At 41.3% G+C, this 17039-nt stretch overlaps 1 protein-coding gene across 1 annotated transcript in view; it reads right to left on the bottom strand.

Annotated features, from left to right (window-relative positions):
- LOC306967602 (partitioning defective 3 homolog B-like) overlaps positions 1–17039 on the bottom strand; it is a 388088-nt gene that overhangs the window by 256442 nt on the left and 114607 nt on the right. Inside the window, exons 9-11 of the mRNA XM_079562684.1 lie at positions 16561–16669; positions 12066–12205; positions 9577–9705 (exon numbers count right to left, since the gene is read on the bottom strand). Coding sequence (XP_079418810.1) covers positions 9577–9705; positions 12066–12205; positions 16561–16669 — 378 coding nt within the window. The remainder of the gene's footprint in view (positions 1–9576; positions 9706–12065; positions 12206–16560; positions 16670–17039) is intronic.

Here is a 17039-nt window from a genome sequence, read left to right as displayed (position 1 = left end):
GATAGAAAAACGGCGGAGACGCGATACCCCTTTGAGCTCCAGCAGAGACGCCAAGCTGCCACCGTGTTAGCTCTGAACATGAAAACAAAACAGAGAGAAATATGCACTTTGAGGACACTGTACATGTTCAGTGTGCAGGATATCTATGGGATAATTCTAACGTACAGCTTTTTCATACGTTTAAGATTGTATTGTATAAATATCTATGTGTCTCTACCAATCAGAAAGCACAATTAGCACTAAGAGCCTCCGACACACATTCCCTTTAAAACCTCTTAACTCCCGCCTGAACCGAGAGCATTTTCTCCAGTTCAGCTTCACCCAAATCCTGTAGGCCAGTGTAACATCTCATTTGAAAGCTAAGATCTACAAAAGTCATCTAAATTCACATCATCAAATTTTTTCCCATCTTTTTTTTGGGGGGTATTCAACTCATTTTATAACTTATTATGAAATTATTATAAACTTATTATAAAAATGTACAACTATTTTTTGGTCACATTTTTGTCACATTTTTTGTTGTCATTTTTTGTCTTTTTTTTTGTTATTTTTTTGTCACATTTTTGTCATTTTTTGGTCACTTTTTTGTCAAAGCTTTCTCACTTTTTTTGTCACATCTTCATCATTGTTTTTCGTCTCAGTTCTGTCGCTATTTTCACACCTTTTTTCCAGAAGCTTTTGGACGGGGGTAAAGCCAAACTGGAGAAAATGTGCTCGGTTCAGGTGGGAGTTAAGGGGTTAAGTTCAGTCCATCAACACGTCCTCAAGCAACTCCACTTTAGCTCTATGTGGTAAAAAAGTTTGGAAAAATAATCAATTAATAAGCAATTAATTGATGAATCGTACAAATAATCTTTAGATAGCAACCCTACACTCAACACAAAATATTCATAAGCTTTAACAAACAAAGCAATAATTAAACTTCCATTAGCTAATTCAAGCTTCAACAAACAGAGGCAATAATTAAACTTTCATTAGCTACATGCAGACAAGGACCACTAACAGGATGACATAAATCGGAGTGTGGGCTTGCGTTTTTAGTGCAGAAAAGGGAAACAGACTTGCAGGGTTACTGGAACATATGCAAATTAACACAACAATTAACAATTATAACTGTTTTGCATGATAGGCCCTTTAAAGCAGTACTAAATAACTTGGTTACTTTAATATATTCTTTTCGTTGTCCCTCTGGGGGTAAGGCAAGTGTTAAAGGGATGATTGGGAGTGTCTTTTATTTCTCTGGCCAGAAAACCACAATTGCAGTTTTCCCTGCTCTGACCCGGAGGCCCTAATACACACTAATGGAATCACGAAGAAGAAGCTAACAGGCTAACGGGTAAAGCTAACTGTGGGCTAGCGCAACAGTATTTACTGCCAAGTTTGAGTGATAAAAATGATCTCCATTGTGGAATTGGATGTACAATATCCCTCTCTCGCTTTGTCTTTTCTATCAGCGTAGTATTTACTCTCGCGGACAATTAATGAGTAAAAAACATGCTGCGACACCTGCAGTGGCGCTTTTGGCCTCTAGGGGCAAGAGTTACTTAGTATTGCTCTAAAGCATTGTAACAAAACTAATAATCAGTTTAAATAATAAAACGAAAACAGCTGTCAAAAATTGGGCATCATTTCCAAAACAATAATTGGAAAATCATTTTATTTTTCTGTGCTAAAATCTGAAACAGCTGTTGCTAATCCGCCTGTTTGCCGCTTTAGAAAAAATACATGTATATTTCCCGTAATTGGCTTCTCTCCATCACTCAATGAGCCAAATTCTCTGTACATGAGTGTGCGTCTTACACACACAAACACACACGTCTCTGAGGATTTGACAGATGGGGACCCACTGTAGTGCCACTGTGGGGTCACCGGGCTGCCGACACGGAGGCAAATGCAACATGCTTGAAAATGACACGCGAGCTCAGAGAGACTTGCTGCGAGGGCCTGACGGATGGGATGGGGGTGGAGTCGTCGTCGCCGCGAAGGAACTGCTCAATAAAGTTGTTTTGTTTTGAATGTGTCACCAGCTGCCGCGCTTTAGTTGATTTAAACGTCGGCGAGAGTGTGGGGAGCATATGGTACAAAGGAGGATGTTGTCTGTCAATGAAATAAAGACAAGGAAGTGGGAGAGGGCACACAATCTTACAGCTGGAATTGAAAGAGAAAAACATGAATGAATCACAGCTGCAGAGTGAAGGAAAAAAAATGTTGACTTATTATTACCTAGATAGGCCTTGCCTGGCCTGCCAAACTACATGCTTTTTCATAGATATTTCAAAGACATATAGTCTGTGAGCAAGCATGATCATAATGGTTTCCCGGTGGGCGTGATTGACAGATGGCATCAACCAATTAGAGCAACGCTAGATACGTTGTAGTAACAAGCGGCAGGAAGCCTTTTCAAATACGTCCTTTTCTTACGAGGAATGCTTCGAACGCTGTTTCTTTCTTCGGGGATTTAATATTTTCCAAATGATTTAAAACAAACGAAAGAGCAGAAGAAAACAGTGTATCTGTCGCCGCACCGCCATCTTTAATGTTTTGGAAGAATGCGGTGACGGGTGACGGCTTCTGTCGCTTGGTGCGTGATTGGACCGATGTGGGTAAAATTGTGCAATGAGGCGGTTCTTCTTTTCAAAACAGAAAGGAGGAGTGGCTGGCAGGCAAAGATAGGCCTATTCTAAAAGCAAGGCTTTCTTACATTTGGAATTTCAAAGCCTCATGTATCAGGGTTAATATAGTCACATTTTGCAGCGCAGTAGTACAGCGGTTAGTGCTCGTGCTTCACAGCTAGAAGGTCCCGAGTTCGATTCCCACCTGGACGGGGCCTTTCTGTGTGGAGTGTGCATGTTCTCCCCGTGTCTGGGTAGGTTTCCATTGGGTACTCCGCTTTCCCCTACCACTAAAACATGTACAATTGGCTATGTCCTAATGTGTAGAATGAGCTCAGACCTGTTCACCACAACTGCCTCTAAAATCCTGCACTGTCACTCAAAAACGTGTTACTTCAGGTCCGTCATGCACGAGCTTAAAGAGGGTATTATGCTTTTTTCACTCACATAGCACCAGTCTATATCACACTACAATGATGACCAAACCTTCTTCTGTTGGTCTGTAACTGCAGTAAATTAGAATAACTGCCTTGTATAAAATTGCTCTCTCAAAATGGCTGTAGTGAATGTCTTGAAATAGGCCTCTGTCTCTTTAAGAACCTCTGACCCTTTCAAACACGGTTCTGCTGAGGAGCAGTGGTGGGTCACTCAGCTGGTCACGAAAGCTCGGAGGCGTCTCCAGGAGGTGGGGGCGTTCCTAGGAGGACTCAGGCAAACCTATCCCTAAAATGGCCGCCATCAGAGTTTTTACAGATTACTCAAAAATACATGAATGTGCCAAGGCAACACTTCAGGCATGTTTTTTAATGAGAGAATGACATAATAACATGATGTAAAGCTTGAAAAAGTCGATTTTGCATAATACCCCCCCCCCCCCCCCCCCTTTAATATAGAAGGTGCAGTTACACAGTAAAAAATGGTGAACTTGCATCTAGCCCCTTTAAGGCAACAAATGAATGCATTTACTGTGAGTAAAGATTTGCAATTATTACCTTCAAGGTGCATTTTGCAACCTTTTATGTAAATAAAATGCTGATATTTGTGCGTATTTGACCTTGTAGTGACCCAGCAACTGTATGAGTGGTCAGAATGGTGCTTTTACTTTCCATCACAGTGGTCTCTAAGATCAGATGGAGTAGAGTAGATTTGTTCTTTTATAAATGTAAGTTGTCATGCTGATTGTACTAACTTTGTTTCAATAGTGAGTAGAAAACTTTGGCAAACAGCAGCAGATGGGAGGGTCAAAGAAGTCGAGACAGAGAGAGAGAGAACGGCGGAGTCAGAGGGGAGTGGGCAAGAGATTATTTCATTAATTTATTATTCTTTAGTTTTGCTTCTGTAAACACATCAAAGAATCGCATAGCCCTTACTAAGCTTTTGCTTGTTTGAACTAATGACTAACTGAGCTAGTGACGATATATGCTCAAAAGGAAAGACGCAGCCGAATAGTATGATTTTACACACACATATCTGTCAACAACGATTAGGTGCAATGTGAAAACAATGCTGTATTATAATAGATATGGCTGTCAGTTTAGGTGTGAGAGCATACATGACAACTACAGGCTTAGACTTGTGTGAAAATATGTGTTAAATGTACAGCTCAGAAGTAACAAGGATGGAGGAGTGTGAAAAAAATCCTACGGAGTCAATTTTATCGAACTATTGTAACTCATTAAAAGTATCATAAATCATGTGTTGCAAGATATAGTAAAAATAATGTTTTAGCTGTTTAAGCACAAGAACCAGCATCACATTAATAGTATTAGGAGGAAACATATGTGCAGGATGCTATAGTCCCAAGCGTGGATAAGTCGGGAAGGTTGCATCATCAAATAAAACTATGCACATGATGGCAGTCGGACCATCTTACATTAGACAATAGAGGGGAAAAAAGCCCATTTTTAAAGGCAATGCTGTGAAATCTAGACTTTGCCTTCACTTTTTCTTCTCGTGTGCAGAATAGACTGACAGCGGTACGTGTGAAAGCCTAATTCAGGAGTGTGTTCACAGTTGCAGTGAGTTAACTGGAAACTGTTGTGACAGTGATATAAACACTGAGCTGTTAATTAGACAGAGGTGAACTCCAGGGTGCTCCGTCTGTGAGCGGAGGAGGCGCAGACAGAAGAGAGAGAGGGACTGCGGATGGGATAGTGTAATATTATGCACACGTGAAGTTAAGTTTAGGCATGTTTGGAGTTAGTTTTGAGTCTTTCCATCCCCAGATAGTACAGGTCTCCACAAATATAGTGAGATACTTAAACTAAAACGACAGTGAGAAACTGTTATCCCAATTCCTACCCAGCCCAGTGCTAGGTCTACCTGAGTGCTTCCACCGGTCAGACCAGGGTCAACCGGTGCAAGTTTTGGGGCGGAGCTCAACCCAGGGCCAAAGAACTGATGTTAATGTGACGTGAACCGACTGCTGGCCTCTGATTTGCCACAAGAGAAAGGATAATCTCTGTATCAGCTGCACTTTATTAACTCTGAGTGATCTTCTTGAATGCCGACTGTAACAAGTTTTTTTTAATTTAATTTATTTGATAGGGACAATGCATATTAATGAGCAGTTGCACATGGGCACTGTAAATATGCCAGATTATAGCAGGGATGCTAGTCTCCATCTGTAGTCCCTCGGCAGGCAGCACATACACAATTTACAATTAACAAAATGTGACAACAATAAATGCAGTAACAACTAAAAGTGTTCACAGGACTGGTTTTCCTTTAGCCACAGTTTAAAACGTGCTTTAAAAGTGGCCAGAGTTGGAGTCTCTCTGACTGATGAAGGGAGACTATTCCAGTACTTGGTGCCTTTCACAGAGAGCACAGTCTGTCCAAAGGAGGTTCTCCTGTGTGGAACCTCACAGTCTCCTCGAGCTGATGCCCTGGTGCCCATCCCACTAACAGACTTTGGCTTGATGAAATCCTGCAATGGAGGTGGAGCAAGTCCATGCAATACTTTATATACAAGGCAACCATATTTAAAATTAATGAAGTGATCAAAATTGAGTAAATGATGCTTCTCTAAAACAGTGCAGTGGTGAAAGGAGAACGGTTTCTTGTCCAAGATTTTTATGGCTTTTTTAAAAAGAGACTATTGGCTTGAGTGTTGTACCAGCAGCAAGTGACCATGTGGTTATACAATACTCTACATGAGACAGAATCATGGAGTGTAAAAACATTCGGGTGAATTTCTCCTTTGTGAGATCAATAAAGGATTATCTTATCTTATCTTATCTTATCTTATAGCCCTCACTAAAACTGGTGTAGCAAAACATCTCCATGTAGCTTACCTTCATAGCTCGTCTTTTAGCTGCTTCTTTTCTATAGTATTTGCCTTGGCTCCTGTGAATAATTCCATAAATACCCACCCAAAGGCATTATTTGTCCACTTTGTTCTCATCGTGGTTCACAAAACTTGAATCGCCGTTATGTTGTTCCTTCAGTAATGTGATTAAGGGGCTCATCCATGGGAACGCCGCCCACTACATCCATTTGTATTGGAAACGTGTAAAACCATTCCGTACTGGTTTGAAGCGTACTATGTGGGAAAAAAAGCATATGAGTCTCATATGCTGGACAGTTACAAAGCCAAGCTATTTCCACAAAATGTAAGATGTGGACTTTTCATGCTTAATAATTTACTATATTCACCCAAATGTTTGCAGCTTGTGTTCATTTTGGAAGGTAGAAAGTCTTTCAAGTCTTTGGAGATCTGTCCAAAGATACATGGGGTCATTTATCGAGACAGGTGCTAAATAGCAGATGCAACCCGGAAAATAGCACATAGCTTATCTGTGGGCATGCTGCACCAAATTCAGCATTTGAAATTGCCTGTATTACGGTTTTAGGGCCCCAAATCTGATATACAAATGAGTAAATACAGCATGCAATAAAATGGCGCAAATGACACTGCTGCTGATCCATTTCTGGCACATGCTACTTGTTGTGCACATTGGCAAACGCTTGGTAAACTGCCCCCATACTGTATAAAGTTGTAGCATTGACTCAGTTGCATCGTGTTTCCCCAGCAATCCAAAGGCTGGCGGTTCAATCCCAGCTCCACCACTGCAGTCATGTCCTTGGGGAAGATACTTCACTTTGGTGCATGAATCGAAAATTGTAAACTAATGACATACTATTGATATAGATATGTATTGCTGCTGGGTTGCAGGCTCTAGAATATGATGATGTCATCGGACCCAATGGGGGGCAGGAGCCAGTTTTTCCTATTAACAGCATTACACTTTCACAAGTCGTAGCTAAAAAGAAAATGCATGAATTAGAAACATGATCATTAATGTATAGGACCAAAAATGTCCTCAAAAACAAATGATTTTTTTCCTCTTTATAATAGTATAGGCCTTTAGAATGCTGTGATGTTACCTGCAACCAAGCAATAGTGAATGAATGTTTTTTTCAGCCCTGTAAGCGAATGTTTATTTATGCCCTGCCACTGAATGACCATCATGGAGCAGCACACCTACACATTTAATTTTCAATAGATTGGCTCTGAAGGGAACATCTAGGACAGGTGTCATTTCTAGAAAGGGAAAGGAAGATTCTGATTTTCTCATGCAGTTCCATCGAGAAGAGCGATCACGGCCCCAACCCAGAGTATAGATGAAATGGATGTCTAAATGGTGATAAAAATGACTCATATACAGTACTACAGGAGAACACGATTGTTGCAGGGAACTTCCGAGAACTATGAGGACCGAACAATGACAACAGACTGCAGCCTGTTCATAATAAATACCCAGGTAAAAGCAGTCTGCGCGGGGAATGTGGCACAGGACGGATAGCAGAGATTACAGCGGGAGTCTGAAGCCATAACTCAGCGCACGGTAAACATTGGAATGGCTTTATCAGTCACAGTAGACTTCAGATCTGCGTCTATGCAAACACCACTGCACCGCTGCCTTTCCGCTCTCAATAAACAGAATTTCCTATGGGGCTCCGGTCGTGTGCGCACTCCACATCCTGACGACCGGAGAAGGAAGCATCAGTCAACAAACGCACAAGGACGCAGCGGAAAAAGACATAAAATACAGTATGACAAGGGAAATGATAAGAATGCAGGACAGGCTGGAGAGCAATGGGTCCAAGTTGAGAGGAACGTCAATGTGAAAGGCAGAGAAGGGCACACATTAAAGCAAATATAAGACGTGATTTCGACGGTTAGCATGCTTATAATGGTTTCTGAATTTGCTTGAATCACAGACACTGAAAGATTAAAAAATGAATTTACAAATGTTTTCTTCAGTGTTCCCTAAAAGACAGGCACATAATTAAAACCTTTCCTTCCTAGTCAGTCTCTGTTCAAAAGTCAAAGTGTCTGGGACCTAGCACACGGCAAATAATTTATCCAATAAGGTTTTGATCAATCAAATCACAAACATCTCACACAACTGCAGAAGAATCCTGTATCCTTCAGAGAAAACGTAATAACTGTAATTTTTGTTTCGTGGTTCGACTCTGATTTGGCTGAAGATGACGCCGTTTCTCGCTCTTCTGCGTGATTTTTATTAGTTCTTAAAAGAGGTATTCATCGTCTGGGAAGATTCACTATGTCAAATCATAACACTGTATCAATTTGTTTGTTTGTCACTTGAAACTGTCAGCATGTTAAACAGTGACAAAAAATTGACACGACGTTGATTAGTCTTTATACATATATATAGCTTTGTTGTACATTGTTTATGTTTACATTTTATAGTGAGTTTTCAATAAAACTACTCGTATTTGGCTTTGACTTTGACTTAAAGTGATAGTCTGGAAGTCTAAATGTTTTACAAATTTTATAAAATGTGCAAAATCGACCACCTGGTCTTTCATTTTGATGCAGTAAGTAATAATATATAAATATTTATTTTTTTAGAAAGTCCCTCCCTCCCGGATCTCTCCCACTAATCAGAGTCTTGAATCCTCCCGCTTTGACCAATGAGACAAGCTTTTCCTGTAAACCAGCATGTCAGGTCCAATCAGAAGGGAGGGGAGGAGCTTGATCGTTTACTTTTGAAAGTTTTGTTCCTGCTCTCCTCATTTTGCAAACTAAGGGCTTTCTGGTAAAAGAGGGAGGAATTTGATTGTTTACTTGCACATTTCACTCTCTCTCTCTCTCTCCTCACCGCAAACTTACAGACTATCATTTTAACATTTCATTTTACAGCTCTCACTTTGCAGAAAAAATATCGGGGGATATACAACGTATATCGATATTCAACCTAAATATATCGGGATATGAGTTTTGGTCCATATCGCCCAGCCCTACTAGGTTTTACACCTGGCTTCTTGTCTTGATTGAGCTTAGTTTCCAGAATTTGAAAATCAGCACGGTTTTATGGTTTAGCCCGGGTCAAATCCAGGTTCGGAGCAGGTTTCATTGTATAGAACTTGGGAAAACATGCATTTTCTTGGATGATACCTGTAAATTACAGATCTAAAACACATTACACTGATCTACAACACACTTACCTTGGCACGATGACGCACTTATTCACACTTAATTATGCATGCTCACTTCCATTTCGAAGTCAGACTAGGAAGTTCAACAGGAAAAAATAGGAGTATGTAGGCGTACACTGATTATTAGTTGAGAATGATTAGAAGAAAGAAGAGGAAAAAACAGTGAATTTAAAGGTTTTTATTAGGAAGAGGTGAAAATTCAAAGGAACAGTGTAGAAATTCTAACAAACAGTTTTGGCTGAGTGCTATTTAGTTACAAAGTGCGTTGGTAGTGTCACAAGTGAGTCATCGACTTCACTAAATTTGCTCACAGTCAAAGCAATACCGAGAAAAGCCATTATCACAACTGAGCTGCATAGTATCACCAAGGCAAACCTGTTGCATGGACCTAAAATTGCAACACAGATTATCATTGGCCAGCAACTTACTACAGTGTAAATGGTAGACGTTACAGCTTGATGGAAGGAAAATCGGCTTATTTTTAACAGCTTACCATTTCTCTGGGCAAAAACATGTCCTCCTGTCGTAGAACCACCAGACACACGCTCTCCCCTTGTCGAGTGCTGCGCAGCATAGTCACCAGCTCCTCCTGCCCCACACCTATGATGTCCACCCCATTCACCTAAAACACAGGCAAATTACACATTAATATGCAGTAATGGTGCGGACAGTGACAAGAGTACTCAACTACTGAAACCAAAGAAGTACTGGGGCAGATTAATGGAAACATGGCCGTCAACAGCCTCCTCAATTAAATGGTCACACAAAGTCCCTCACAAAGGCCAGGTGGGGAAATGTCTTGCCACCACACACAGAAATAGAATGAAAATGCTGGTAATGGGATTCTAACTATCCATCATTGGGTTAGGAGGGAAATTTCTTACCTAGCTGAGCAACTTGCCACCCTTTTATCTCTCATTGTTGATGTCATTGTTGTTTGTTCCTTGATTTGAGATACTGTATATAATATAACTCCTGTAATGTAATTATTTCCATGGCCCTGTAAGCACGTCGGGATGTCCCATCTTTAAAGGGCATTCCAGCTTGCCCTCACATTAAATTGTATAAATTGTAAGTAATTGATTATTAAAAACTGTGCTCACATTTGTGTTGTTTTTTTTCAATTTGGTGTAATGTGGCAAGGTACGCTTATTTGCAGAGCACAATTCACACAAAAAGTCATTTAAAGTTCTTTACAGGACATAAATGTATTGAAAGTAAACTACATAAAATTATACTTAAAAGCCAAAAACAGGAGGAGAGATAAAAGTTGTATGTTTCTGAACACGTTTTGCAGAATTCTAGTCATCAAAGTACCGTTTATGGACGTAAGACCACAATGGAGATAGATACAGAAAGCATATATGGAACTTTCTCCAATTTCTCCACCATTACTTTAAAGGGACTACACAGAGTTTAAAAATGTTGAAATTATGTATTTTCCTCCCCCTACATGTTCCAACAATGTCCTGTGGTGTAGAATGAGCCCAGACATATTCACCACAACTGCCTCTAAAATCCTGCACTGTCACTCAAAAAGGTGTTAATTCGGGTCCGAATTGCCGTCATGCACGAGCTTAATATGGAAGCTGCAGTTACATGTATGACCTGAGGTGGCAGTAGTTAGCATAAAATGGCTAACTTATATCTATCCCCTTTAACAAATGCTGAATTATGAATATACTTTACTACTACTACAAACTACAAAGACACGGTGAGGAGCGAAAATGTTCAAAAGCCCATAAACACTTAAAAAATTGACAACGCTAAACAGGAAGCTAGAGAAGCTAACGTTAGCATCATGCTACGTTAGCTAATGAGTGTCGTTTTTCACTTCTACTGAACAATTTCAAGCAAAAAAACATCCTTATGGAACCGATTTTGTTTTGACTTAATTGTGCGTGATAAATATGTTCATAGTTCACCAAAAAACGGCTAAAAATTTTGAACAATTTTGATTGCAATGAGAGGTTTCCCTCCCCCTCAGCTCGGCCACGCCCCCTTGTATGACGCATTGCTGTCTGTACCTATGCCTACCCAATTTTCGACAGACATGAACTTTAAATTGTGTCTGTTTACATTGTTATTTTGTCAATATACGATTAGACTACGAAACTTGACCCACATTTTTTGGAGGCCGGGGAAACCAAAGCAGCTAAGGAAAACCCGCAAGACCCTGCCTAACCACTGAGCCAAAGTGCACCAAATGTGATTAATGTTGCAGACCGACTGGGCGTGTATCTCTGAGTAACAACACAGGTAAAATAAATACATTTCTGTCATTTAAAACGTGTGCACATGTGGAAAAGCGGTTGGATAATCATCTGTTGTAAAATTCCAACAATCTGTCTGCTATTCTGAAAACCCAAAAGGGATTTTTCTTCATGGCAGAGACATAGACAAGCAGCATTTACTGTGAGCTCCGCGATGTTGGCAGAACAATAGTGATACTGAAGCTGCTGGGTTTAAAACCGCTCCAAGGCACTCTCTTGTGAAGACTGAGAGAGCACTGCTGTCAAGGAGTGATTTTGGATCCAGCGAACAATAGAAGTGCATACAGCAGGCACTGGTTTGGAGTGGCACGGTTCCCAGTTTTACAGGAAAACAAAATTGAAAGACATTGTAGGACTTATTCTTGTCAATCTAGGAGAGTGATTTCTTGTATGTCCCACTTTTTAGATAGACGGTAATCCTTGCAGTCGACGGTTTAGCAGCACAACCCCTCATCGGTTTGGAGCAGCCGTTTTTGTGGGTAAACACATTTGAACTCGACCCCATAACAATCAATATGCAATACTGTTTTTCTTTGTTGTATTTGTAGGATTTGCAAAAAACTACCTTTAAACATGGCGGTTATTCATGTGAAGTCTTGTCCTTAAACTGTAAAATTGACATATCTATACAGTGTCACAGCAGCTATAATCAATGGCTTAAAAGTCTTTCAATGGCACACTGAATACTACTTCAGAAGCAGAGTTGTACCTCCAGGATTCGGTCTCCAGACTGCAGGCGACCATCCTTCACAGCCGCTCCTCGAGGCAGAATGTTTTTGACCAGAATTGGCCCGGGACCGTGTACTGAGGAATCTCTGGTCACCACTGTGAAACCGAGCCCCTCCGCACCTAAGAAAAAAACACATTTATATTACTAGTCCACCACCATTTCTGTCTGTTTAACAATCAACAATGTTAGCCTGGGTTTATTTTTCTTAAACAGCATACCCTTCGAGACCAGAGGGATGTAGTAAACTGAATCATTCATTAGAAGGAAATAAAAGAAAAATAATCGCCAGCAAAATGATCACTTGTGTTCACCCTGCTCTACCTCAGTGGTTCTTAAACTAAAAACATGTACAATAAGCCAGGATGAATGAGAGTGTGTTTGAGAGTGCGAGACAACGGACATCTATTGTTTTGTTGGTGCGGTTTTAATTGTTCAAAGCAGTTGTCAAGTCTATCTTAGGCCAGAGATAACTTTATCATTATATGGATTTCTGTCCCATAGACGTTGTTGGATGGGACAGCTTTGGGGTGAAAGGCGGGGAGTGCCATTTAGCAAATAGACAGAGCCAGGACTTGAACCCATGATGCAGAGTTTGGAACAGTGCATGTGGTAGTCTAGTGGTAGTGGTGCGCTTGATCAGTTTACAAACTTTTGAGGCCGTGGACAATTCAGGAGCTAAACAAATAAGTAATATTGATATTATATTGCCACAATGTATATAACAATGCTGTTTTCTATTAAGAATTACCGCATTTTCCAGACTATAAGTCACTTTTATTTCATAGTTTGGCTGGGGGTGCGACTTACATATCAAAATATATAATTTCACGTTTGTCATTTTCACACTGACAGCCGCTAGAGGGCGCTCCAGGCTTGTGTACAAGTATCTGCTAATGACGAAAAATGCAGCACTTACTTACTTACTGTACTACTGAAAATTAACAAAACGGTAAAGTGTGGAGTGAGCGAGAAACTTGTGAGGGACTGGCGAAAAGCGAAGGTTACTCTGACTGCAATGAAGAAAACAAAAAGGCTAATCACGGCTAAAAGCTAGGTGGCCACAGCGAGAGGAACGAGTTTGCAAATGGGTGCTTGAACACCGTGCTGCCGGGAGAGGCTTGTCAAGGGTACAGTTAATCCTCCATGCCCAGATAGTTTCCATGGCAAACAAAACAAAAAAAGGGGTTTATGGAAAAGCTAGTTTGAACAGGTGGGTTTTGAGTACTGATTAGAAGATTGGTAGTGAGTCCGAGTTTCTAATGGGCTGTGGGAGTGAGTTCCAAAGTGTGGGGGCGGCGATGGCGAAGGCTCAGTCCCCCAAGGTCCGGCGGGTGATGGGAGTGAGGCGGTTGGAGTCGGCTGAGCAGGGGCGGCGGGTGGGTTGGTGTTGTCGCAGGAGCTCGGTGAGGTAGGGCGGGGCCAGGTTCTGGAGGGATTTGTTGGTGAGGAGGAGGAGCTTGTCCTGAATACGGTATTGATCAGGGAGCCAGTGGAGCTGCTGGAGGACGGGGGTGATGAGTTCCTGGACCGGGTGTGGGTGAGGAGGCGGGCAGCAGAGTTCTGGATGTATGGATGTATTCATGATCTGACAACCCCCTGAAATGATCACCAACCCCTAGGTTTACAACCACTGACCTCCACTGATCAAGGTAACATGAAATGAATCCCACTTTCATAAACATCATATCAAACGCCATTCATTGTCATTTGATTCATCAAACAAGTGAATCATCAAAAGCTACCTGTGAACTAAGCACGGTTGTCCTAACTTTGTTCTGACTGGGTTAAAAGCTACACCTTGAGGAGATTGTGTGTTCCTGTATCTTGAAGCACTTTAGTTATAGCCTGTAGCAGTGTGCTCCGGCGTTCCGGGTTCAGCCTTGGGGCAAATAAGAGGCGGAGGAGAAAAAAAAAAGGCAATGAAAAAGGGGAGAAAATGCATGACACCAATGGGGTGGAAATGACGAGTGAATGTCCTGGAAAAGGCCAAGATTATAACAGTAAAAACCCGTAAGAAGTGTGCGTATAAACATACATGTATGCACAAAATGACCGCTATAGCAGAGCGGTGGAGTGCAGCTTTAGTGTACTTTATGGACCTCATTTAGTCTGGTCTCTTTAGCACAGCCGAGTCAGCACTTCGGGCCGCTATGAATTCATATCAGCAGAAATGAACAGATCAATAAAGACTTAATAGACCCTGAAGAGAGCGAATCAGGAGGATGGAGGGGGGGGACAGGGCGGGAGAGGGACAGCGGGCCAAGGAAGGAGGGGGAACAGAGATGTTAGAGAGGATAAAGGCGCGAGGGAAACAACAGGTTTAATGTAGACGGACGGAGCATTTGGCTGTATGTAATGACAGGGCGGCGTGGTTATTGACAGATTTAATGGGCACCTCAATTTGCAATGCCCAGAGCAGATTATACACTGTAATTTAGAGCAATTAATTGATGTTCTTTTAAAACACAAAATAGCGGGCACAAGCTGGAAAACAGTATGTACTTTTTGTGGGTGTGTTTCACCTGATTTACCGCTTGAAATTGCCTGCGTTATAAGAGACTAGGGCGCTAAATCAAATTAATTTCGAATAATTCATGCTTTTTAAAACTGGCTAAACTGCAAAATCCGTCACTCCATGTCCCCCTCATGTCCCCAGCATGTGCGCCACATGTGCACCACATGGCTAATTGTTCTCGGAAACACCAGAGGAGAACCCAGCGACTTTCTGACAATCTCTGCTGCTTTACAAAGTTGTGTTGTGTTTTTGGAGAGAGCGGTGGAATTTTCTTCCGCTAAAACAGTCCGGTTTCCCCAGGTCTGAACCTCTGCTCTTCTCTCGCACTGAGCGGAAACACAGCACAACGCTTAAAAGGAACAGGCCGCCATTTTTTCATACTGAGATATGTTCTTGCCTGAGCTTAGACGAGTTGATGTGTACCTGTCTGGAAGGAGCACTTTGACTTTACTGCGTGGAAGTCGAAGTGCTCCTAAGGCTAACAATATAGTACCTCTTTTTATCTGCTTAGAAAATCGAGATGTTTTATTTTGTGTGGATATTTAAATAGGGAAAATGTGGAAGAGCTTGGTCGCTTCTAACTTCACCCCTGTTTGGGTCCATGAGGAGAGGAGGAGGGGCTAAATGCTAGCAACATGTTTGGTGTTTTTTCAAGACTGAGCGCACGCATTAAGACCAGACAGGCATGCATCAACTTGTCTAAGCTAAGGGGTATTATGCTTTTTTCAATCACATAGCACCAGTCTATATCACACTACAATGATGACGAAACCTTCTGTTGGTCTGTAAATGCAGTAAATTAGAATAACTGCCTTGTATAAAATTGCTCTCTCAAAATGGCTGTAGCAAATGTCTTGAAATAGGCCTCTGTCTCTTTAAGAACCTCTGACCCTTTCCGACACACCCCCTCCACATGCTTCAGGCATGTTTTTAATGAGGGAATGACATAATGACATGATGTAAAGCTTGAACAAGTCGATTTTGCATAATACCCCCCCCTTTAAGAACATATGTATGCAAAAACGGTGGCCTATCCCTTTAACTCCGCCCCCTTTCCCCTTTCAATTTTATGATGAAAAGTATATTTTTTTGTTCTATAACATTAGTGACATAGGAGAAGGGAATTCCAACAACAGAAATGAGACTTGCTTGTATTTTGCATTGTTTTGAAAGCGCTTTACACAGTTCTGTAAATAAATTTGCATTGTTTTGTATTGCTCATGGCTCTCACATATGAATATGCAAGCTTTAGCAAACTGTGTGTTTACAAAAAAAAAGGCAATTCAGTCGATACAGCTGGACAAATCCCAATTTTGATGTCCAATAAGTTTCGAGAATGACCCATTTTCTCACTGAAGCCCACAAAAAAGAGGCGACTGGTGTTTTATTCTGGACGAAACTCTATACAACTGTACTTAATCTAGTTTGGTCTAACCTGTCATTTGCACTTTGAATAGGAGCAGAGTTTTCCGTCTCAAAAGACCTTCCATTTTAACCAAATTTAGCAGTGTACAATCAGCAACAAAATTGGAATTGAGAACAGGTTGCAGCCAATGCCAACCAAAGCCGGTTTCATCCCTGTGTCAGTCGGAAGCTTGCCAACATGACGTCAGACTTCGGTGCTCCACTGACGGGGATGAGTCACCAGGCCGCAATTCAAACTATGATGTGAAAATAATAGCAAATGTTAACAGCCATTTTATTCCCCTGCAACTAATTAGACATTCTTTGGCAAAGTCTAGACAGATGCGATTATTTATGTGGCATAGCTGCTTTCAGTTTAGTTCTGTTCTGTTGCTGGATTCCAGGTGAGGACAGAACATTGTGGCGAGAATAATTCGTACACAAAGTCCTAGTGCTTTATAGAGCAGGAATGTTTTAAAAGTAGGCCTTTAATTATTTAGTCCTGATTTACCCTTGCTTTGTTGTGGATGCTGCCCATAAGTTGTTGGTGCTCACCTTTCTTCAGGTCTATCCTCAGTCGTCTCCCTCCGCGTTTATTGGACACAAGGCTGGACAATCCCGGACTTTTTCTGGAGTGGGGGCTCTCACTCCTGCTCCTGGGCGTCTGCATGGAGACAATATACTGTTAGACACTGGATTTTAGGAACTCTGGTGGCATTGTTGCTACCAAGTTTGAAAATCTAAAACACCAATAACACCTGACAACTACATTTACTTGTGTTCTTAATCCTTTCATTGTCCTCCACTCCTTTACTTGTTATTCTTGAACTCATTGTAAATTGCTTGACTTGTTGCTTGTTTTGTACATGTCACCGGTGCCTCTTGGCCAGGTCTCGAAAAAGAGATTTATCTCAAGGGACTTCCTGGTTAAATAAAGGTTAAATAAAATTAAACACAAATGCTGTGTGATGTTAATATTGCTAAAGGACTGGCTCATGACAACAGGAGAAAAACTGCACTCTTTAAAGGGACTA

The sequence above is a fragment of the Gobius niger genome, assembly GCF_951799975.1.
Source record: "Gobius niger genome assembly, chromosome: 9".
Lineage (NCBI taxonomy): Eukaryota > Metazoa > Chordata > Actinopteri > Gobiiformes > Gobiidae > Gobius > Gobius niger.
This window is presented reverse-complemented; position numbering and strand designations above follow the sequence as displayed.